The 24577-nt window shown below is 37.5% G+C and overlaps 1 protein-coding gene across 3 annotated transcripts; it reads left to right on the forward strand.

The window, feature by feature from the left end:
* Window positions 1-5048: 5048 nt before the first annotated feature.
* Window positions 5049-21851, forward strand: LOC138321959 (myosin-13-like). Of its 3 annotated transcripts, none has more exons than XM_069266009.1 (3): window positions 5049-5560; window positions 18878-20300; window positions 21565-21851. In XM_069266009.1, exons 2-3 carry the CDS (start codon window positions 18950-18952, stop codon window positions 21768-21770), a joined length of 1557 nt encoding a protein of 518 aa, XP_069122110.1. In that variant the 5' UTR covers window positions 5049-5560; window positions 18878-18949; the 3' UTR covers window positions 21771-21851. The 3 variants fall into 3 exon arrangements, with proteins under 3 accessions (XP_069122110.1, XP_069122109.1, XP_069122108.1); XM_069266008.1 differs by lacking the exon at window positions 5049-5560 and adding an exon at window positions 8418-8628; XM_069266007.1 differs by lacking the exon at window positions 5049-5560 and adding an exon at window positions 12349-12765 and having other exon boundaries at window positions 21565-21850.
* Window positions 21852-24577: the final 2726 nt, after the last annotated feature.

Below are 24577 nucleotides of genomic sequence, written 5' to 3' on the forward strand. Positions count from 1 at the left end.
CACGCTGTCTCTTCTCCTCATCCGAAGCTGTTCCCCATCTTGCTCTAGTTGTTACACTTCATTCACTGTCCTCTTCAACTACCTTGTACTCTAAGCTGTCTGACTTTGGTGACCTTGTGCTCTAAGCTGTCTGACTTTGGTGACCTTGTAGTAGCTGTCTGACTTTGGTGACCTTGTACTGTAGCTGTCTGACTTTGGTGACCTTGTACTCTTATGTCAGTGACGTCGATTGAAGTTGTAACCTTGTCCCTGTATTGTACAACTCAATGCTACTGATACTTTGAGGAAATGTCAGTCATCTTATCTGCTAACCAACCGCTCCATTGCCTCGAATGTCGTCATTGGCACTTCGTACACTAGTAGAGGCCAAAGGATCCGAGGTAACATGCCCTGATGATAAATCCAGGGCTTGTTGTTTCCAGGTAGACCACTTGTGCCACCCACTCACGTTATTGGTATCACTAAGTGAGTCGTTGTAGTATTTACCAAGGTATTTCATTGGCTTCTGGGACACGGTTGTGTCTTCTCCTATCTCCAATGTAAGATCGGCAACGTTACATTATAAGTTGTCATTTACCATTCGGTCACTGCTACAAACATGGTAAAGGAGGGCAACTTATTTATGTACAGAGATGGAAGTGGGGACACAGTTCAGTTTGTACAATGTTTACATGTATCTCCCCTTTTATTCCGCTCGCGATACTACCCGACTAAACAACCCATACAAATGTTAGGATCTAACTTAGTTTGTTAGTTAAGACTTAATCGTCTTTTCGAATTAGTACTAGTTGCGTTGCCCTCAGTTTGACCACGGCAGCATAGACCGTTTCGTTCCTCAGTTTCCATACCACCAATAAAACGACCTTTGGCACCATATCTGTCATGTTGTCCCGTTATAGTTAATAGGATTTAGGACAATTCAAATATTTGTCAGAATTAAGTTAAAGAAACGTTCTCCAATCTTAAGTAGGACAATAAATTTGGGAAATATGACAATCTATCCGACCAAGGTATATCGCCAATATTCCGATATTGTTTGCAGAAATATAGGTTGTGTACTTTTCCTATAGAAATTAAGTATGGGCGAGTAAAGATTAATGTGTTACCAAACATACTTAAGTCAGCGTAAACACGAGTCGGCCATCAATCTTATCAAACGGGCTCTTATATGCCACAAGGAATTGTATAAAGATTCGGAGAGATTCCCGGACAAACAAACTAATACCCAGGTACGTCATATCACCACGTGAATAGTAAGGGGTAACCGTAAGGTTTGGACTACCGTATATTCTATTTCTGTAAATTGCAAAGCCAGGAAATCTTACAAGGTCTGTAAGTAAATGTCTCTATAACAAGAGCTGTTTGTGAACAGCAAAGCTTACTTTTACATTTTTTCCCCACTGGGGCTCTTGAAAGTCCCCAAATCTGCCCATATCAACATATCGCGATGTTATGTAGTCCTATATCAACATATCGCGATGTTATGTAGTCCTATATCAACATATCGCGATGTTATGTAGTCCTATATCAACATATCGCGATGTTATGTAGTCCTATATCAACATATCGCGATGTTATGTAGTCCTATATCAACATATCGCGATGTTATGTAGTCCTATATCAACATATCGCGATGTTATGTAGTCCTATATCAACATATCGCGATGTCATGTAATCCTATATCAAACCAGAAATCAATATCAGTTGTGCAGAAACGACAAATTGGCCCCTTGGTAATTTTGGCCCTTTGGGACTCTTCCTTAAAATGATTGTTTATACCCATTACAATACTTATAATACAAGTTATTACTACAGAATAACTTATTTAAGGAACAAGTTCAGGTTTTTCAAATTTGTTCATTGTTTTATTAAATAACCTTCTATTAATATAAATCAATGTCAATTGTTACGGATAACAGAATTCACCTTCAGTGAAGGTGTTGCTTGAAATAAGCTCATAAAACAAACTTAAATAATTAAAAGAAACCTGCTTTAAACAGCGGATAATTGAATACAACCTAAATGCACGTGACCTATAGCTAGTCAAGGTGACCCTCGGATGTAATCGTCTTAAGCAGATCATGTCTAAATCCATATGCAGTACTAAACATCAATCCCAAGCCTTAAAATCGTTGAAAACGCGTATGTTTCAAAAAATATGAATGTTTTTAGTGCTAAAATAAAACAAATGATTCACTAGGTGACTGTGACCTACTTTTTGAATTTTTCATCAGTTTTCTGAACTGAACTTCACAAACCCAACATTTACATGCAAAAACTGCAGAAAAAGTGTTACCTCTATTCCATATCTAATTATTTTGGACTTAAACAATGAAAATGATAATTTCCACCCTTTGACCTTTGACCTCTGAAATTACCATGAGCCTAGAAAAAAAATTCGGATATTCTGATTAGCATAAACTATGCAGCTGACCCTAAGGTATCTTTATGTAAAATATATTGTTTATATCACAGAGTGGCCGTAAACCGCCAGAAGTGATATATCTCTCCTTTCAATTCACTTTATCTTCACTAAAATGTCAAAAAAAAACAAACAAAAAAAACTCCATTAGATTAGAATTCCACACTTAAATGTTTATAATTTTCATCTCAGTGAACATATTAAAGACTTCCAGCAATTACAGGTCTACAAAGGGTGTAAGTACTGCTAAACCCCAGTGTCATTTAAACATGGAAAACCACTCTACGTGTAAAAACTGGACTTAACAAGGATATGTATACTGTTTACATGAATACTCTGCCGATAGAGCTGTCATAGAGAAATTTGAGATGTTCTTTGTTGTTATATAATTGTATATTTTACCTATAGATGTGTTGACAAGTTTAAAATCTACCCTAAGGCATTTTGGTCTTATTTTTGTGGAGTGACCGACAATTACATATAGTAGTCACATGTCAAAGTGTTTATAACCTTCCTTGAGGCAATGGTGTCATTGATAACCTTAAGTAGATATATTTCATATCAAACTGCCGATATATTGTCAAGTCGTTTAATTGTGATAATATCTTTATGCTATTGATCTTGATTATATCCGGGTTTACCTATCGGACAATGGTCATTTTATTATAAAAACCCATGCCTGATTTATGAACATGAGTTGGATTCCCAACCTTCAAGGCGGTCACTACGGATGTTTATTGGATTACCAGATAGTGAACTGTGTGTGAACATTATTCAAATTCGGAACTTTTATAAGGTAGATCGCCATCTACGGACAACTAATTCAGTGTCTACGTTGGATTACCAATACGAGTGAACTTTCATTTTATTTCTATGTACTGTGCCACATATGTTTGATATATGGGAAAGAAATACAATACAAGAGAAAATCAAATACCAATTGAATTCTTCGTTTTGTGTCCTGTGATTTATATCATTACCAACGGTCTGAACTGAACTTGAAAACAACACACATTTTCTTTATTCAAAGAGCCTCGAAGTCACAGGTATCTAAACATTAGTTACGTTTACTAGAGTGTCCGTAGACTATGTGTAAAAATTAGTTACGTTTACTAGAGTGTCCGTAGACTATGTGTAAAAATTAGTTACGTTCACTAGAGTGTCCGTAGACTATGTGTAAAAATTAGTTACGTTCACTAGAGTGTCCGTAGACTATGTGTAAAAATTAGTTACGTTTACTAGAGTGTCCGTAGACTATGTGTAAAAATTAGTTACGTTTACTAGAGTGTCCGTAGACTATGTGTAAAAATTAGTTACGTTTACTAGCTATGTGTAAAAATTAGTTACGTTCACTAGAGTGACCGTAGACTATGTGTAAAAATTAGTTACGTTCACTAGAGTGTCCGTAGACTATGTGTAAAAATTAGTTACGTTCACTAGAGTGTCCGTAGACTATGTGTAAAAATTAGTTACGTTCACTAGAGTGTCCGTAGACTATGTGTAAAAATTAGTTACGTTCACTAGAGTGTCCGTAGACTATGTGTAAAAATTAGTTACGTTCACTAGAGTGTCCGTAGACTATGTGTAAAAATTAGTTACGTTCACTAGAGTGTCCGTAGACTATGTGTAAAAATTAGTTACGTTCACTAGAGTGTCCGTAGACTATGTGTAAAAATTAGTTACGTTCACTAGAGTGTCCGTAGACTATGTGTAAAAATTAGTTACGTTCACTAGAGTGTCCGTAGACTATGTGTAAAAATTAGTTACGTTTACTAGAGTGTCCGTAGACTATGTGTAAAAATTAGTTACGTTTACTAAGTGTCCGTAGACTATGTGTAAAAATTAGTTACGTTCACTAGAGTGTCCGTAGACTATGTGTAAAAATTAGTTACGTTCACTAGAGTGTCCGTAGACTATGTGTAAAAATTAGTTACGTTCACTAGAGTGTCCGTAGACTATGTGTAAAAATTAGTTACGTTCACTAGAGTGTCCGTAGACTATGTGTAAAAATTAGTTACGTTCACTAGAGTGTCCGTAGACTATGTGTAAAAATTAGTTACGTTCACTAGAGTGTCCGTAGACTATGTGTAAAAATTAGTTACGTTCACTAGAGTGTCCGTAGACTATGTGTAAAAATTAGTTAAACATCATTTCACTAATACCGATAATGATAACTGGAAAAAAAGAGTTATTTAATGACAAAAATTGTATAAATGGTAATAAAGTTAGAACACACCGATTGTATAAAACCAGTAATTATACCGAAGCATATGATTCCAATATCATGGATTTTAGACAAAGACAGGTGTTAGCTAAATTTCGAAGTGGTAATTAAAAGCTGATATAGAAACAGGTCGGTATTCTCAACCTTAAGTACTTTTAGAAAACAGACTTTGTACATTATGTAACTAAAGAATACATATATATGTAACAATACATATACAACTTTTGTCTGTTATTTACAACGCATGTATATTTTTGTTTGTTGCGATAATAGCTCACAAGAGCTTATGGTATGAAATATGCGACTTTAAATAACATTCATTGTACTATATGTTGTATTTTACGGATAGCATATAAATAGAGGTTACACAATGAGTGGTTGTTGAATATTGAATTTATTCCACACGAGTGGGTTAATTTTTAAAAGTTACAAAAGACACGAGCTTTTGCGAATGACTTTTGTAACCTTTAAAAAATAACTTACTAGTGTGGAATAAATTCAACACTGTTCCTACCACAACCATATTCGTTTTTAGCCAATAGAAATACGCCAGGGATAAGGTAACTGTCATGAACCAACGACTCCATGTTAACTTCACATGTACAAACGCTTATAAGAGACTGGCTTGTACACAACATTCAGTGTATATTTTTGTAATGTCAACAAAAGTCTCTGTAATCTCGGTGGAGCACGGTGTAGTGATTTTCTGAATATCGCCTGTAGCGGATTCGATTGTCACTTCTCGACCAAATATAAATTGGTGATACTTTGTGCATCCAAATACTATAGCCAGTGTTTCCTTTTCAATTTGGGCATATCTTTGTTGAGTTTCAGTCAAAGCACGCGAGGAATAGGCAATTGACTGCCCATCTTGGATTAACGCTGCACCAAGGCCTGTAGAGCTAGCATCAACTGTAAGTGTGAGCTCTTTACTTGGGTCGTAGTGTCTGAGAACTGGTGCTTCTGTCACAAGGCGTTTTAGTCCCTGAAAACTATTCTCCTGATCTTTTTTCCTAAACCCACTCTGTGTCTTTGACGTGTAGTTTCCGAAGTGGTGAACTCTCCTCCGACAAGTTAGGCAGGAATTTACCCAGGTAAGTTACAAACCCTAGGAATGTTTGTAGTTCTTTTCGGTTTTCTGGTGTTTTCATTTCTTTTACGGCGCGTACTTTTTCGTCATCAGGTTTGACACCTTCGTCAGTTAACTTGTGTCCAACATAGCTTAGCTCGTTTTGACGAAATTTACATTTGTCTGCGCTCAGTTTCAAGTTGTACTCTCGTACTCGGTCAAGAACTTTCTTTAATCGTGCATCATGCTGCTGTATGTTTTCTCCCCATATCAGCAAATCGTCAACGATCGCATCACAACCTTCCAGGTCTTCTACCATTTCAGAAATCGCTCTTTGGTATACTTCAGGTGCCGATTTTATTCCAAATGGCAATCTTTGAAAGCTGTACCTTCCAAATGGGCTGTTGAATGTGCATAATTTAGTACTTTCTTCATCAAGTTTTAACTGCCAAAAGCCTGATGTTGCGTCCAGTTTTGTGAATACTTTTGCATGTGGCATGTTGGCTATTACATCTTCAACAGTTTTCATGGGAAAGTGTTCTCTCATAATTGCATTGTTCAAGTTCTTTGGATCTATGCGAATCCGAATCTTCCCATTAGGTTTCACTACTGTAACCATTGAGTTTACCCATCGAGTCGGTTCTTCCTGTTTTACGATAACACCTTCTTGCTCCATACGGTCGAGTTCCTTTTTCACTCTGTCCTTTAAGGCGTACGGAACCTTCCGTGGTGCGTCGACAACTGGCGTTATGGTACTATCAGTCTTAATAGTATGAGTACCTGGCATGCATCCTAAACCTTGGAATATATCTCCATATTCCTTCATTATGTCTTCTGGAATTGATGTTTGTGAAATCTCATTCACATTCCTGTGTACCAAGCCCATGTCTGAGCATGATTGAGCTCCCAATATTGGTCTGACATTACCCCTCACAACTTCAAATGTCTTCTTATAAGTTCTATCACTAACAGTGCATGGTAATGCTATCTTACCTTCAAACTTTATACGATGTCCGGAATACGACTTCAGTGTGGACTGGAATTGTTTCACATCACAGGTTTTTGATATTTTCTCAATAAAGTTGTATGGTATGATGTTGCATTGTGCACCTGTATCCAACTGGAATTTGATTTTTTCTCCACAAACTTCCATATTTTCTGACCACTCTTCCGATGTTACATTGTTGATTTCAATGTGTCCTACAAAGAACTCATCGGCTGATGATTCACTGTCTGTGTTGTAATAGGCGGCGGCTTCCTCGACGGTGTGTACTTTTTTCATTTTAGTTCTGCACATACTGGAGAAGTGATCTCTCCCTTTGCATTTATTGCAGTTTTTTCCTTTCGCTGGGCATTTGTGCGGCGTTGATTCCATAACATATCCACATCTGGAACATTTGGATTCATTACTAGTTGATGGTGTATTTTTGCCCGAGGTCCGAGTATGTGATACATTGTTCTTTTTCTGCTTGTTACCAAAGTTCTGTCTACGTACCGCATTTACTTCTGTAGTTGAGCTACTACTACTAGACATAGTTTTTGCCTGACTGTGTGACACTTGGTATGTTCTACCAACATCTAGAGCTTTTGCCAAAGTCAATTCCGATCCTATGCCTATTAGTTTCTCACGGATTTTGGGGTTTCTTATCCCTATTACAATTCTGTCTCTGACCATTTCTTCTCGGAGCTCGTTATATTGGCAATCTTTCACTCTGATTTGTAAGTCTGTTACAAACTGCTCAAAAGTCTCATCAATGCCTTGCATTCTGGTTTGGAATCTGTATCTATTGTAGATAATGTTCGACCTTGGTTTTATATAAGCTTCGAAGTTTGTAAAATAAGAGTTAAGCTTTTTTTACCTCTTCTTCTGTCATGTTCCATGTAGTATAGATGTTTCTTCCCTTCTCGCCAACCCATATCATTAGGTAACTGCATTTTCGACTTCAGATTTTCCTTTCAAGGGGCCTGTGAACATAAAGTCCACGTGCTGTTTGAAAGCTTTCCATTCTGCCTCCAAATCTTCGGCACTCCAGTCCATCTTTGGGACTTCGCCAGCCAAACTAAACATAGCCATGATAAAGTCGGTTTTAAGGACGATTCGCAGCTATTTTCAACCTTGATGGCAATATCTAGGCGTCGATTAAATCCGATTATGACACCATGTCATGAACCAACGACTCCATGTTAACTTCACATGTTTATTAGACAACCAATCATAGTCATACAAACGCTTATAAGAGACTTGACATTCAAACACTCACATGACGTATGTAATACTAATTACCGACATGTAGATTATTACTGACAATAAGTGACTAGAAATACATACATGACAATAACGTGTATTTACCGAAATATGCAAATAAGGTGTAGTAATATTTTCATCAGCAAAAAGGCATACACTAATTGTATTCAAAAGTCATCGTTTGATAAAGAATCCATCGATTTCAAATTCTTCTACCTCGCGATTTGAGCGGTCCCGATAGTTGATTTAACTTACATTTCATTTACACAAAAACTGCTCCAGCCAACCGAGACAAACTTTGAAGAATCGTTTGTAAAGGTCTACCAATCCATGGGGTATTCATTGTTTGACAAGACATTTCATCTGTTCCTTTTGTTAATTATGAAAAGATATTTATTATGAAAATATTTGCACGCTTGAAATATTCAAGTATTAAAGATGGCCTTACACGAGTGTACTAGTTGATATAGAGGTACAAGTCGTTCCCACATCTCCGCACACGTTCCTGGGCTTTCTTTACCTACATATTGTGTATATTTTTTTACACAACAATTAATGACGCTTTCCAAAAGACCGAGAACGCTATATGAAGACAAACAATGAACAGCTGGTTACACTAGTTCGATCCTTCCTGTTTTACGGTAACATGGATATAGAAACTGGACTTGGTAAGTATACAATATCTACAGTAAACTGGACTTGGTAAGTATACAATATCTACAGTAAACTGGACTTGGTAAGTATACAATATCTACAGTAAACTGGACTTGGTAAGTATACAATATCTACAGTAAACTGGACTTGGTAAGTATACAATATCTACAGTAAACTGGACTTGGTAAGTATACAATATCTACAGTAAACTCAAACTGGACAATATCTAAGTATATAATATCTACAGTAAACTGGACTTGGTAAGTATACAATATCTACAGTAAACTGGACTTGGTAAGTATACAATATCTACAGTAAACTGGACTTGGTAAGTATACAATATCTACAGTAAACTGGACTTGGTAAGTATACAATATCTACAGTAAACTGGACTTGGTAAGTAACAAAAATATCTACAGTAAACTGGACTTGGTAAGTATATACAATATCTACAGTAAACTGGACTTGGTAAGTATAATAAATACTACAGTAACTGGACTTGGTAGTTAACAATACAATATCTACAGTAAACTGGACTTGGTAAGTATACAATATCTACAGTAAACTGGACTTGGTAAGTATACAATATCTACAGTAAACTGGACTTGGTAAGTATACAATATCTACAGTAAACTGGACTTGGTAAGTATACAATATCTACAGTAAACTGGACTTGGTAAGTAAACTGGACTTGGTAAGTATACAATATCTACAGTAAACTCATCACAGATACGTCTATCACACGAATAATTATTTTAAAGGCAAAGAGAATTGTATATAGTCTGTGCTCGATACATATACTTGACTGTTTTAGGTATGTGTGTGATATCCCTCTTCTAACATTTCAATCGAATTTGTTAGAAGATCTGCTTATTTTTACAAGCTCTTTTAAAAAAAACCCACATATGTCTACTTAATTTAGACAGCATAGATTACAGTGTAATTACATATCCTATACCCCGACAGGTGAAAATAGCCCTCGCAAACCCTCCTATACCCCGACAGGTGAGGGATGACCCTCACGTACCCTCCTAGTTCCCGACAGATGAGAGATGACCCTCATGTACCCCCCTATACCCCGACAGATGAGAGATGACCCTCATGTACCCCCCTATACCCCGACAGATGAGAGATGACCCTCATGTACCCCCCTATACCCCGACAGATGAGAGATGACCCTCATGTACCCTCCTCTACCACGACAGGTGAGGGATGACCCTCACCTACCCTCCTAGTTCCCGACAGATGAGAGATGGCCCTTACGTACCCTCTATACCCCGTCAGATGGGGAATGGCCCTTACGTACCCTCCTATACCCCGACAGGTGAGAGATGACACTCACGTACCCTCCTATACCCCAACAGGTGAGAGATGACACTCACGTACCCTCCTATATCCCGACAGATGAGAGATGACCCTCACGTACCCTCTATACCCCGACAGGTGAGAGATGGCCCTTACGTACCCTCCTGTACTCCGACAGATGAGAGATGACCCTCACAATACCCTCCTATACCCCGACAGGTGAGAGATGACACTCACGTACCCTCCTATACCCCGACAGGTGAGAGATGACCCTCACGTACCCTCCTGTACTCCGACAGATGAGAGATGACCCTCACGTACCGTCCTATACCCCGACAGGTGAGAGATGGCCCTCACGTACCCTCCTGTACTCCGACAGATGAGAGATGACCCTCACATATCCTCCTTTACCCCGACAGGTGAGAGATGACCCTCACGTACCCTCCTATACCCCGACAGGTCAGAGATGACACTCATGTACCCCCCTATACCCCGACAGATGAGATATGACCCTCATGTACCCCCCTATACCCCGACAGATGAGAGATGACCCTCATGTACCCTCCTCTACCACGACAGGTGAGAGATGACCCTCACGTAACCTCCTATATCCCGACAGATGAGAGATGGCCCTCACGTACCCTCTATTTCCCGACAGGTGAGAAATGGCCCTCACGTACCCTTCTGTACTCTGACAGGTGAGAGATGGCCATTACGTACCCTCCAATACCCGACAGGTGAGAGATGGCCCTCACGTACCCTCCTATACCCCGACAGATGAGATATGGCCCTAGCGTACCCTCCTATATCCCGACAGGTGAGGGATGGCCTTTGCAGAAAGTGATAATATCACAATCCAGCAATGCCGATTTAAAAGTTTCGTTTTCCCTTTTCAAATAATGAAACTTCAATGGTGAAATGTTTGATAAATGCGTGCGTGTATATTGATTTCAAAAAGTCAAATAGAAAAGAGCAAGTTTTTAAACACCTTTTAATTTCGCACCTTGGGTATAGAAGCGATATAAACACATTAAGAAGATAAACCGTAGCAGTGATTGATCGACAAGCACCAATAAATAGGCCCAACTTTTTGGGTTATTACACATGAAAACATGCCAGTCGGGATTTCGTTTCAATAAATTGATCTGTTCAATGTCGATAGATATATTAAACGGTATATTTCGTTTTGGGCTTAGAGGGAGTCCTATAATGTACGTAACAGTCACGTTTTACTTGGGCAACTCGACACAATACAACACAAAAGTCACATAGGACACATGACACCTGTTTATAGAACATGAAACGAATTCTAGGTCTTCTATGTTCAGTACGTACATTAATATTAATAGGTATCAAGATGGAGTTAACGCAAATATGCATTTTTTTGCCGAACCTAAAATTTAATACATGTATATACACATATTTTTTTATAGAAATGTAAAAACGAAACTATGTCCAAATAAATGTGCAGACAGCAGCTGTAATAGACCGAATTTCTTTTCACATTTCGGTGCTATACCCCGCCTGCTCGCTAGTTCAATCACTTGAGGTATACGTAATGTACTAGCTACAGACAGGATTTTCTACTGCCACTCCAACATTTTTCAGGGTAAAAAAGCGGGCACATGTACATGTATCTAAATCAAAATAAACAACCGCGATAGCTGTCAGATCACCCTTGATATTGTAGGGGTTACTATCATTGTTGTGGATATATGACAGTAATTAACCCTGGACTATCGAGGATGCTGTGAGATTTCTTAGCTAATAGGAGGGCATCAATACTAATATTAAATCTGTTCAAACTATAAATGATAATATTTACCCATGGAAGTGCCATATTTAGAATAAGCTGGTCGTGGTCCCCCGGATTAACCACGAGAAAACAGGTCAATGTTGTTTATATGATAATGTATTATAAAGAGATTTGCATTAACGCGTTTAGTAATGCTGTTCTCAAGTCCTAACATCAACACCGTCCACATAACGTCTATTGACACTAGGTCTTCGTGTTCCTGAGGACGTTTAGCGGCAAGCAATCTCCAAAGTTCTCACATTTCAGACTTGCTTAATTCTTATAATTACTAATTAATGATATCAGTAAGACTATTCATCATAACGATCGGGAAAGGTCCTTGACTTATATATGCGGCAAATTTAGTAAGTGAAAGATACAATGATAAGAAATATTTTCTGTTTCAACATTTTTGATAGGTGATTTGCGTTGACCGCAGGTCGGTTGTTTTTCTACAGGAATTCCAGATATCATCCGACCAGACACCCTGGCACGTCCTTGGCTATTAACAGCCCGGGTAGAAATGTCTCTACTCTTAAAGTTTTAGTCAATACCCGTAACCTTAGATCGATCAGCATACTTGACTCACAGCTCGTAAGTTACTAGGGGCCCAGATAAGATTTGCCATATACATATATAGTGGGTGTATTTAAAGAGTCCATATTTGATATATACGTTTGCTCAGGTAGAATCGGCCCTCGGAATCAGCAAACCCGTAAACATACGTCTTTTCATTCAGTTTCACTAATCTGCGCTATTTAGGCCCCAATACACAAGCCAATACACATTATATGTCAATAGCGGTGTCTCGCTATCATTGCCGGACAGTAGTCGCTCTCTCAAAGTTTCCCAAGCCACGGGTGTATCCCAGACCGGCTCATCGGCACCGGATATTTTATTGAAATCGTTATAAAGTGAACGCTACTTTGGGTAAAGCGAGGCTTTAGTGTCGATATTTGTGCCCGATTTGACGAAGGACTGGGTGTGACTCCATCTAGTATCATCGAGGAGGAGAGCGGTGTGCCGGGAAATTCAGCGGTTACAATTTATAGTGGGTATTTATGTTGATCTAACAACTGTATATATAGTGAGTATTTATGTGGATGTTATATATAGTGGGTATTTATGTGGATGTTATATATAGTGGGTATTTATGTGGATGTTATATATAGTGGGTATTTATGTGGATGTTATATATAGTGGGTATTTATGTGGATGTTATATATAGTGGGTATTTATGTGGATGTTATATATAGTGGGTATTTATGTGGATGTTATATATAGTGGGTATTTATGTGGATGTTATATATAGTGGGTATTTATGTGGATGTTATATATAGTGGGTATTTATGTGGATGTTATATATAGTGGGTATTTATGTGGATGTTATATATAGTGGGTATTTATGTGGATGTTATATATAGTGGGTATTTATGTGGATGTTATATATAGTGGGTATTTATGTGGATGTTATATATAGTGAGTATTTATGTGGATGTTATATATAGTGGGTATTTATGTGGATGTTATATATAGTGAGTATTTATGTGGATGTTATATATAGTGAGTATTTATGTGGATGTTATATATAGTGGGTATTTATGTGGATGTTATATATAGTGGGTATTTATGTGGATGTTATATATAGTGGGTATTTATGTGGATGTTATATATAGTGGGTATTTATGTGGATGTTATATATAGTGGGTATTTATGTGGATGTTATATATAGTGGGTATTTATGTGGATGTTATATATAGTGAGTATTTATGTGGATGTTATATATAGTGGGTATTTATGTGGATGTTATATATAGTGGGTATTTATGTGGATGTCCCAAATGTATATATTGTGGGTATTTATGTGGATCTAACAACTGTATTATATAGTGGGTATTTATGTGGATGTAATATATAGTAGGTATTTATGTGGATGTTATATATAGTGAGTATTTATGTGGATGTTTTATATAGTGGGTATTTATGTGGATCTAACAACTGTATTATATAGTGGGTATTTATGTGGATGTTATATATAGTAGGTATTTATGTGGATGTTATATATAGTGAGTATTTATGTGGATGTTATATATAGTGGGTATTTATGTGGATGTTATATATAGTGGGTATTTATGTGGATGTTATATATAGTGGGTATTTATGTGGATGTAACAACTGTATATATAGTGGGTATTTATGTGGATGTTATATATAGTGGGTATTTTTGTGGATGTTATATATAGTGGGTATTTATGTGGATGTTATATATAGTGAGTATTTATGTGGATGTTATATATATATAGTGGGTATTTATGTGGATGTTATATATAGTGAGTATTTATGTGGATGTTATATATAGTGGGTATTTATGTGGATGTTATATATAGTGGGTATTTATGTGGATGTTATATATAGTGGGTATTTTTGTGGATGTTATATATAGTGGGTATTTTTGTGGATGTTATATATAGTGGGTATTTATGTGGATGTTATATATAGTGGGTATTTATGTGGATGTTGTATATAGTGGGTATTTATGTGGATGTTATATATAGTGGGTATTTTTGTGGATGTTATATATAGTGGGTATTTTTGTGGATGTTATATATAGTGAGTATTTATGTGGATGTTATATATAGTGGGTATTTATGTGGATGTTAGATATAGTGAGTATTTATGTGGATGTTTTTATATAGTGGGTATTTATGTGGATGTTATATATAGTGGGTATTTATGTGGATGTTGTGTATAGTGGGTATTTATGTGGATGTTATATATATAGTGAGTATTCATGTGGATGTTATATATAGTGGGTATTTTTTGTGGATGTTGTATATAGTGGGTATTTATGTGGATGTTATATATAGTGAGTATTTATGTGGATGTTATATATAGTGAGTATTTTTTTGGATGCTATATATAGTGGGTATTTATGTGGATGTTATATATAGTGAGTATTCATGTGGATGTTATATATAGTGGGTATTTATGTGGATGTATATATATATTGGTGTATATATAGATATTTATGTGGATGTTTATATATAGTGGGTATTTTTGTGTTATAGTGGTATGTTATATATAGTGGGTATTTTTGTGGATGTTGTATATAGTGGGTATTTATGTGGATGTTATATATAGTGGGTATTTATGTGGATGTTATATATAGTGAGTATTTATGTGGATGTTTTATATAGTGGGTATTTATGTGGATGTTATATGTGGATGTTATATATAGTGGGTATTTATGTGGATGTTATATATAGTGAGTATTTATGTGGATGTTATATATAGTGGGTATTTATGTGGATGTTATATATAGTGGGTATTTATGTGGATGTTATATATAGTGGGTATTTATGTGGATGTTATATATAGTGGGTATTTATGTGGATGTTATATATAGTGGATGTTATATTAGTGGTATGTGGATGTTATATATAGTGAGTATTTATGTGGATGTTATATATAGTGAGTATTTATGTGGATGTTATATATAGTGGGTATTTTTGTGGATGTTATATATAGTGGGTATTTTTGTGGATGTTATATATAGTGGGTATTTTTGTGGATGTTATATATATAGTGGGGTATGTTGTTTATGTGGGTATTTTGTGGATGTTATATAGTGGGTATTTATGTGGATGGTTAATATTGTTTTTGTGGATGTTATATATAGTGGGTATTTAGTGGATGTTATATATAGTGGGTATTTATGTGGATGTTATATATAGTGAGTATTTATGTGGATGTTATATATAGTGGGTATTTATGTGGATGTTATATATAGTGAGTATTTATGTGGATGTTTTATATATGGGTATTTATGTGGATGTTATATATAGTGGGTATTTATGTGGATGTTATATATAGTGAGTATTTATGTGGATGTTATATATAGTGGGTATTTTTGTGGATGTTATATATAGTGGGTATATTATGTGGATGTTATATATAGTGGGTATTTTTGTGGATGTTATATATAGTGGGTAGTTTTTATGTGGATGTTATATATAGTGAGTATTTATGTGGATGTTATATATAGTGGGTATTTATGTGGATGTTAGATATAGTGAGTATTTATGTGGATGTTTTATATAGTGGGTTTTATGTGGATGTTTTATATAATAGATATTTATGTGAATGTTATGTATATAGTGGGTAATTATGTGGATGTTAAATATAGTGGAAATTTATGTGGATGTTATATGTAGTGGGTATTTGTTTGGATGTTATATATAGTGGGTATTTGTGTGAATGTTATATATAGTGGGTATTTGTGTGGATGTTATATATAGTGGGTATTTGTGTGAATGTTATATATAGTTGGTATTTGTGTGGATATTATATAAAGTTGGTATTTGTGTGGATGTTATATATAGTGGGTATTTGTATGGATGTTATATATAGTGGGTATTTGTGTGGGTATTTATGTTGATAGTATATACAGTGAGTATTTATGTGGATGATATATACAGTGAGTATTTTGTGTGGATGATATATACAGTGAGTATTTATGTTGATGGTATATACAGTAGGTATTTATTTTTTAAAATAAAGTTGATTATGATATAAGCTGTATATATATCATTATGTTATCGGAGACTCCAGATAAAACGTGCCTATCACGATCCCCGTGTAATCCATTATATTTGTATCAATGACAATGTTAGTAATGTTATTAAATATTAAACCTTCAATAAGCATTGTATTTCAACCTCTATACCCATTGATGAACTTCTAAAACCTTATTGTCGTTTGTGACACTAAACATCGATCGTGCTGTAATTGATGCTAGTAAATAAAAAGCCTGTTTAAAATGTTGTAGACAATGGAAACAATATTATCTCATTAACCACGAGTGTTCGTCATATGTCTATGTATCAGTTTTAATACAATACGACTCACACCGTATAAACGCGTATAAATAAGTAGTCATGGTTACAACATTGACAAATGTGCATATTACACAATGTACATTGCATATCTGGCTACTATTTAAAAATTATTACCGTATTCCAAAAGCTGCTCTTCCCGAAACCGGACAACAAGGATTTGCATTGTAAAAAGACATTTGTTTGTAGAAATTATTTGAAAACAAACTTATTTCTACGCCAGTATTGCTGTCGATTGGCTTACTTCATAATGCGACACGCGTACAGGTGGCGATATAGGCCTAACACTATTGGATGGTATAGGCCTAATACTATTGGATGGTATATTTAGGCCTAATACTATTGGATGATATAGGCCTAATACTATTGGATGGTATAGGCCTAATACTATTGATGGATCATGTAGGCCTAATACTATTGGATGATATAGGCCTAATACTATTGGATGATATAGGCCTAATACTATTGGATGATATAGGCCTAATACTATTGGATGGTATATTTAGGCCTAATACTATTGGATGGTATAGGCCTAATACTATTGGATGGTATAGGCCTAATACTATTGGATGGTATATAGGCCTAATACTATTGGATGATATAGGCCTAATACTATTGGATGATATAGGCCTAATACTATTGGATGATATAGGCCTAATACTATTGGATGGTATAGGCCTAATACTATTTGGATGGTATAGGCCTAATACTATTGGATGATATAGGCCTAATACTATTGGATGATATAGGCCTAATACTATTGGATGGTATAGGCCTAATACTATTGGATGGTATAGGCCTAATACTATTGGATGGTATAGGCCTAATACTATTGGATGATATAGGCCTAATACTATTGGATGGTATAGGCCTAATACTATTGGATGGTATAGGCCTAATACTATTATATAGGCCTAATACTATTGGATGGTATAGGCCTAATACTATTGGATGGTATAGGCCTAATACTATTGGATGGTATAGGCCTAATACTATTGAGATGGTATAGGCCTAATACTATTGGATGATATATAGGCCTAATACTATTGGATGGTATAGGCCTAATACTATTGGATGATATAGGCCTAATACTATGGATGGTATACTATTGGATGATATAGGCCTAATACTATTGGATGATAGGCCTAATACTATTGGATGATATAGGCCTAATACTATTGGATGATATAGGCCTAATACTATTGGATGATATAGGCCTAATACTATTGGATGATATAGGCCTAATACTATTGGATGGTATAGGCCTAATACTATTGGATGGTATATTTAGGCCTAATACTATTGGATGGTATAGGCCTAATACTATTGGATGATATAGGCCTAATACTATTGGATGATATAGGCCTAATACTATTGGATGATATAGGCCTAATACTATTGGATGGTATAGGCCTAATACTATTGGATGATATAGGCCTAATACTATTGGATGGTATAGGCCTAATACTATTGGATGATATAGGCCTAATACTATTGGATGGTATAGGCCTAATACTATTGGATGATATAGGCCTAATACTATTGGATGGTATAGGCCTAATACTATTGGATGGTATAGGCCTAATACTATTGGATGGTATAGGCCTAATACTATTGGATGGTATATTTAGGCCTAATACTATTGGATGGATAGGCTAATATATTGGATGATATAGGCCTAATACTATTGGATGATATAGGCCTAATACTATTGGATGGTATAGGCCTAATACTATTGGATGGTATAGGCCTAATACTATTGGATGGTATATTTAGGCCTAATACTATTTGATGATATAGGCCTAATACTATTGGATGGTATAGGCCTAATACTATTGGATGATATAGGCCTAATACTATTGGATGATATAGGCCTAATACTATTGGATGGTATATATATATAGGCCTAATACTATTGGAAGATATAGGCCTAATACTATTGGATGATATAGGCCTAATACTATTGGATGATATAGGCCTAATACTATTGGATGATATAGGCCTAATACTATTGGATGATATAGGCCTAATACTATTGGATGATATAGACCTAATACTATTGGATGATATAGGCCTAATACTATTGGATGTATAGGCCTAATACTATTGGACGATATAGGCCTAATACTATCGGATGGTATAAAGATTTTGAAGAAAACAAATAGCTTTCGATGCCAAAATAACGAGAGTATGGACTATAACATACGTGTTGAGAGGTGGATCTGAGTACCACAACACTATAGTAATTTACTAATTCCTTCTGTTTCAGGATGAAATGTGGAGTGTCTATATGATGGTGAGGTGACCACGTACGTGATAGCTAGTGTCAACATTCATCAAGATGCCGCGCGTGACTTGGGAAGATATGCCAAATCCTCCCGCCCACGTGCCGGAGAAGAAAGTCCGGAGGCGTGAGCACCCTCCTCCCACCCGCGAGGCGGAGTACAAAGCCATTATCACAAAGGTGAATGACGTATGTCTACAGATACGGAAATTCGCCCGGAAGTATTTAGACCGGAAGGCAGTGGAATATGCAGAGTGTGATAAGTGCCTTTCGGAACTTCTCCGATCTTGGGAAATGGATGCATCAGATTTTAAAACATGGAAAGAACTTTCAGACAAATTAAAGTTTAGAGAGATACGGCCAGAAATGAGAGAGTCGGAAAGTTACAAAAATCTATTGTATATCTGCGATAGAGCTAAATCGTTTGAAACAAACATTCCTGGAATACGAGAAAAGTTGGTGAAATGTACCCGTGAGCATCTCCAGAAATACTGCAAAAGTTTTATAGAGGAAATGGGTAGCCTTGACATCCGGCCTGTGTTTGATTACGAGGAGGCTTTGAAGGGCTACAAATCGGACATAGATGTCAAGATCGATCAGATCAATACTAATATTTTGACTTATGGAGAGCTTAAAACTCCATTTGACAAGTTTATAAGTGAGGGCAGTGTGCACGGGAGCCTGATGGAGGAGGTTTGTGTGGCCGTGGTGGAGGTATCTCACACTGTGAAGCAGTGGGTGGCTGAGGACGCCACCTACCCTGATAGATTGCTTCAGGAAATTTTCTTCAATAACTCATACAAGGAAAACCTGGAGGAAGATATTCTCCGTCTGAACGCTAAACACAGGGACGCTGAGCGCAGCTTGGAACGCAAACACAAGACTTTCGCATACTTACACCGGCAACATCTCACTTATAAAAAGGAAAAGAAGAAACTAAAAGCAAGTCTGGAGACTGTGACAAACAAGATCGAGAAGCTAGACCAGCAGCAGCGGCAGAAACAGGAGGAGATAACCCAGTTAAACACAAGCCTCGGGGACAAGACGCCGCGGTCGCATAGAGATAAGGAGGAGCTCGGGCTGCGATTGGACCGGACAGAGGAAAACCTAGATAGAGTACGTGAGTGGAAGAGCGTCAGTGAACGACAACAGGTGCGGTTAGAGCGCGAGCTAAAGCAGGTGTCGGACCGCACTTACGAGTTGAAGGTCGAGGCCGTCACAGTTCGTCACGAAGAAGACGACATGAAGAATTCCCTTCTTGGAATAGAAATTGAAGTGAAGTCAATAAAGGATAGGATCACTAGTATCGAGGAGAAAAACGCGGTTCTAAAGAGAATCCGGGTATTGAAACTATCTTCGGACACCCTCAGGATACTCCATAAGCGACGGGTACAGCCGAGAGGCCGAGGTAAGGCAGATCAATATACATATCCTTATCATCACTCCTTAGAGAATCTGACAACATCCCAATAGGGGTCACGTTCTCACCTTTCAAACAAACCAAACCGATTGAGACGAAATAGTTCGCAAAGCTGATAGAATCATTCCGTTTATGTTGTCATTTCCTTTGTGGAACATCATATAGCTATATGCATATCTACCTTTCCAGTTGATGAAGTCAAATGGAGAAAATGTGTTTGAGCTGAAGTACAGATAGTATAAAGGTCATTCCTAATGGGATGTTGTCAGATCCTCAATGACTCTCTAGTCTAGAAAATGGAAGTCTGTTATGCTACAATACCATTAACTTTGTAACTCTGAATTATGAATCATGATTGTTTTTCATTACGTGATTTTACCACTCAGCATATGGAATGACTATATCTATTGTAGAACCGACTGAGGAAGACAGTCGGCAATCGACAGTAGATGCCAGTACCTCGTGTAGAAAGGGTAAACTAGTGTGACCCCGATATTTACTGTTTGTCCTACTGGTACTGGAATAATGAGTAATCCTTCAAGTCTTTTTTTACACTTCCTTCCTGCTAAACATTCATTATCCATTCCGCTTTCTTCTTGACAACTATACTTCAACCATCCAATTCCTCTTTTACCAAATGGACGCTTAACAAACGGGAACCCTTCCTCCCCTTTGCAGGTTTCATTAAACAGTTTTGATCCCATTTACCAATCTTTCTATGACCTGTGGACTTTGATCTCTGGTGGCCTTTTGATGTAAACTAGTATTGAACTCTGACCTTTGGTGACCCTTTGATGTAAACTAGTATTGAACTCTGACCCTTGGTGACCCTTTGATGTAGACTAGTATTGAACTCTTACCCTTGGTGACCCTTTAATGTAGATTAGTATTGAACTCTGACCCTTGTGACCTTTTGATGTAGCCTAGTATTGAACTCTGACCCTTGGTGACCCTTTGATGTAGACTAGTATTGATCTTTTTACCTTAATTCCATCGTTACTATTGGTATATTCGTATGAAAACTTTTGATTGTAACTTTTATCACACTAAAGAAACAAATTTTACTAGCCAGTTTAAGGATGCGTTGTTGCTTCCTCGAAACATTTCTGTACCATTGTCATGACGCCTTTTCTTAGTGATGGCTAATTGTGGATGTATTTCCGATTGTTCTACCATAACATGCCGACCTGCTCTGAAACAAGTCATGCCTAGTTATGACGTTTTTTAGTCTTTGGCATCTATTTTGTTTTAGAAACAAGTGAATCTAGTGTCCAAGCTAGTGTGGCTGCAAGCGATATCGGCCATGGCAGCGCCGACGGTAAATATCGCCCGTCACAGTGTGTGCATGTTTGTCTCTGGTGTGTTCCGTGTGATTGTTCCACATGCTTGACCCTTTGTTTGTTACACCCACCTGTGGATGATCCACGTATCTGGTCAATGTTTGGGTTACGTGTTTAAGCTAACAAAACGTTCGTTATTGTAGAGCCTTTTGTTCCTAACATACCTTTAAATCAAGTGTTCGTTATGTTTGAATGTGTTTTCTTATCTTTTTGCCGTCAATGACCAACAGAGACAATCTCGTTGGCGGGGAAATTCTAATATCTTCATAACCCAACGAGTTATGAATGACCGTCTATAGATAAGTACTTTGTTCAAATTTGTTTCTATTCACTGAAGGTTCGTCTCCTGTACAACCAGGCCATGCCAGGAGTGACTTTTATCTCGCTTCTGTATTACAGGAAGCTGGCTAATCGCACCGTCACATCAACACGCTATTTCTAGTATACCGTATGTAGGTCTAGAAATGTGTATTGACAGAACTTGGTCGAGTACAAGAGCTGTCCTTAAGTCAATATGGTGACGACTCAGCATTGATTACAGTCATTTACATGAACCTATTATCCATGTTTATGTATATACCAGATCCGCCTATGGACTAGGCCAGGAACGCCGGCCGGCGTCGTGGCCATTGCTCCTGCTGTCACCAAGAGAAACCTTTAAATGGCCACCGTTAGGCGGTAGTCTTATCCCCGCTGTTTAGTCAAGATTAGATAATTGTCGCAACTTATTTGTTCTTCAAAGAGAACGTACTAATGTTTGATATGCTGCCTTACTATCACCAAACACAACGATCTTTTTACAATTTATAACCGCCATATGACGTGTTTAGACAACGACCTTTTACATGTTGTGTATAAAAGTTTGTTTGTTTATAAAAATCAATACTTGTACCGACCGGTATCTAAGTCAGACAACAGCTGATATTGTTGGCATTCAGAGTCACTTTTGTCATAGCGTTTGGTGCTTTTTGTAACACTGTCAATGTCTGCCATGACACCAGGATAACGGGTTAGGGATGCAGTCTTACTCTGCTGTACACCATTAGGGTTCTGGTGTTGATTCTGGCGATATAACATCATAATTCGTCCCAAATTGAAAATGAGTAGTTTTTTAAATGAGTAGACCTAACTAAAGTCGACGTTTAAATAATAATTTCTCCTCTCATAATCACCAATAATCACCAACATGGCGTAAAAGTATATTCACTGAAACATACACTTGAAATCAAAGTGGCTACTTTTCGGGGGGGGGGGTGCCTCTTTCTCCATGCTATCACGGGTTTACACAAATATTATATATAATACGCGACACATACTGAAAGATAAGGCAATGATTTACAGCTTAGATATCTTACTCGCTAATGTTTGTTAACTAAACATATCCGCTGGTATTCTTTATACCCAGTTTCAAACAACCGTCATTCTAATCATGTAATCAAAATCTCGTTAAAACCACTTTTTCCACATCAGTGTCAATTGAACATAATGATTTTGTGTTCTCTTGATGTCGACCATTCAAAAAAATATTTGGAAAATAGGATTGCAAAATAATTTTGTGTATGGATATCACAGCTGCCATCAGTGAGTACAGTAATGGAGGGAAGATGTTCATGTCTATAGCAAGATCGTATATCTAGGGGAAGGTCAGGGAAAATGTTCATGTCTATAGCAAGATCGCCGATCTAGGGGAAGGTCAGGGAAAATGTTCACGTCTATAGCAAGATCGTATATCTAGGGGAGGTCAGGGAAAATGTTCATGTCTATAGCAAGATCGTATATCTAGGGGAAGGTCAGGGAAAATGTTCATGTCTATAGCAAGATCGCCGATCTAGGGGAAGGTCAGGGAAAATGTTCATGTCTATAGCAAGATCGCCGATCTAGGGGAAGGTCAGGGAAAATGTTCATGTCTATAGCAAGATCGCCGATCTAGGGGAAGGTCAGGGGAAATGTTCATGTCTATAGCAAGATCGCCGATCTAGGGGAAGGTCAGGGAAATGTCTATCGTCAGGGAGAATGTCAGTTATAGCAAGATCGCCGATCTAGGGGAAGGTCAGGGAAAATGTTCACGTCTATAGCAAGATCGCCGATCTAGGGGAAGGTCAGGGAAAATGTTCACGTCTATAGCAAGATCGCCGATCTAGGGGAAGGTCAGGGAAAATGTTCACGTCTATAGCAAGATCGCCGATCTAGGGGAAGGTCAGGGAAAATGTTCACGTCTATAGCAAGATCGCCGATCTAGGGGAAGGTCAGGGAAAATGTTTACGTCTATAGCAAGATCGCCGATCTAGGGGAAGGTCAGGGAAAATGTTCACGTCTATAGCAAGATCGCCGATCTAGGGGAAGGTCAGGGAAAATGTTCATGTCTATAGCAAGATCGCCGATCTAGGGGAAGGTCAGGGAAAATGTTTACGTCTATAGCAAGATCGCCGATCTAGGGGAAGGTCAGGGAAAATGTTCATGTCTATAGCAAGATCGCCGATCTAGGGGAAGGTCAGGGAAAATGTTCATGTCTATAGCAAGATCGCCGATCTAGGGGAAGGTCAGGGAAAATGTTCATGTCTATAGCAAGATCGCCGATCTAGGGGAAGGTCAGGGAAAATGTTCATGTCTATAGCAAGATCGCCGATCTAGGGGAAGGTCAGGGAAAATGTTCACGTCTATAGCAAGATCGCCGATCTAGGGGAAGGTCAGGGAAAATGTTCATGTCTATAGCAAGATCGCCGATCTAGGGGAAGGTCAGGGGAAATGTTCACGTCTATAGCAAGATCGCCGATCTAGGGGAAGGTCAGGGAAAATGTTCATGTCTATAGCAAGATCGCCGATCTAGGGGAAGGTCAGGGAAAATGTTCATGTCTATAGCAAGATCGCCGATCTAGGGGAAGGTCAGGGAAAATGTTCATGTCTATAGCAAGATCGCCGATCTAG

The sequence above is a fragment of the Argopecten irradians genome, chromosome 4 (genome assembly GCF_041381155.1).
Source record: "Argopecten irradians isolate NY chromosome 4, Ai_NY, whole genome shotgun sequence".
NCBI lineage: Eukaryota > Metazoa > Mollusca > Bivalvia > Pectinida > Pectinidae > Argopecten > Argopecten irradians.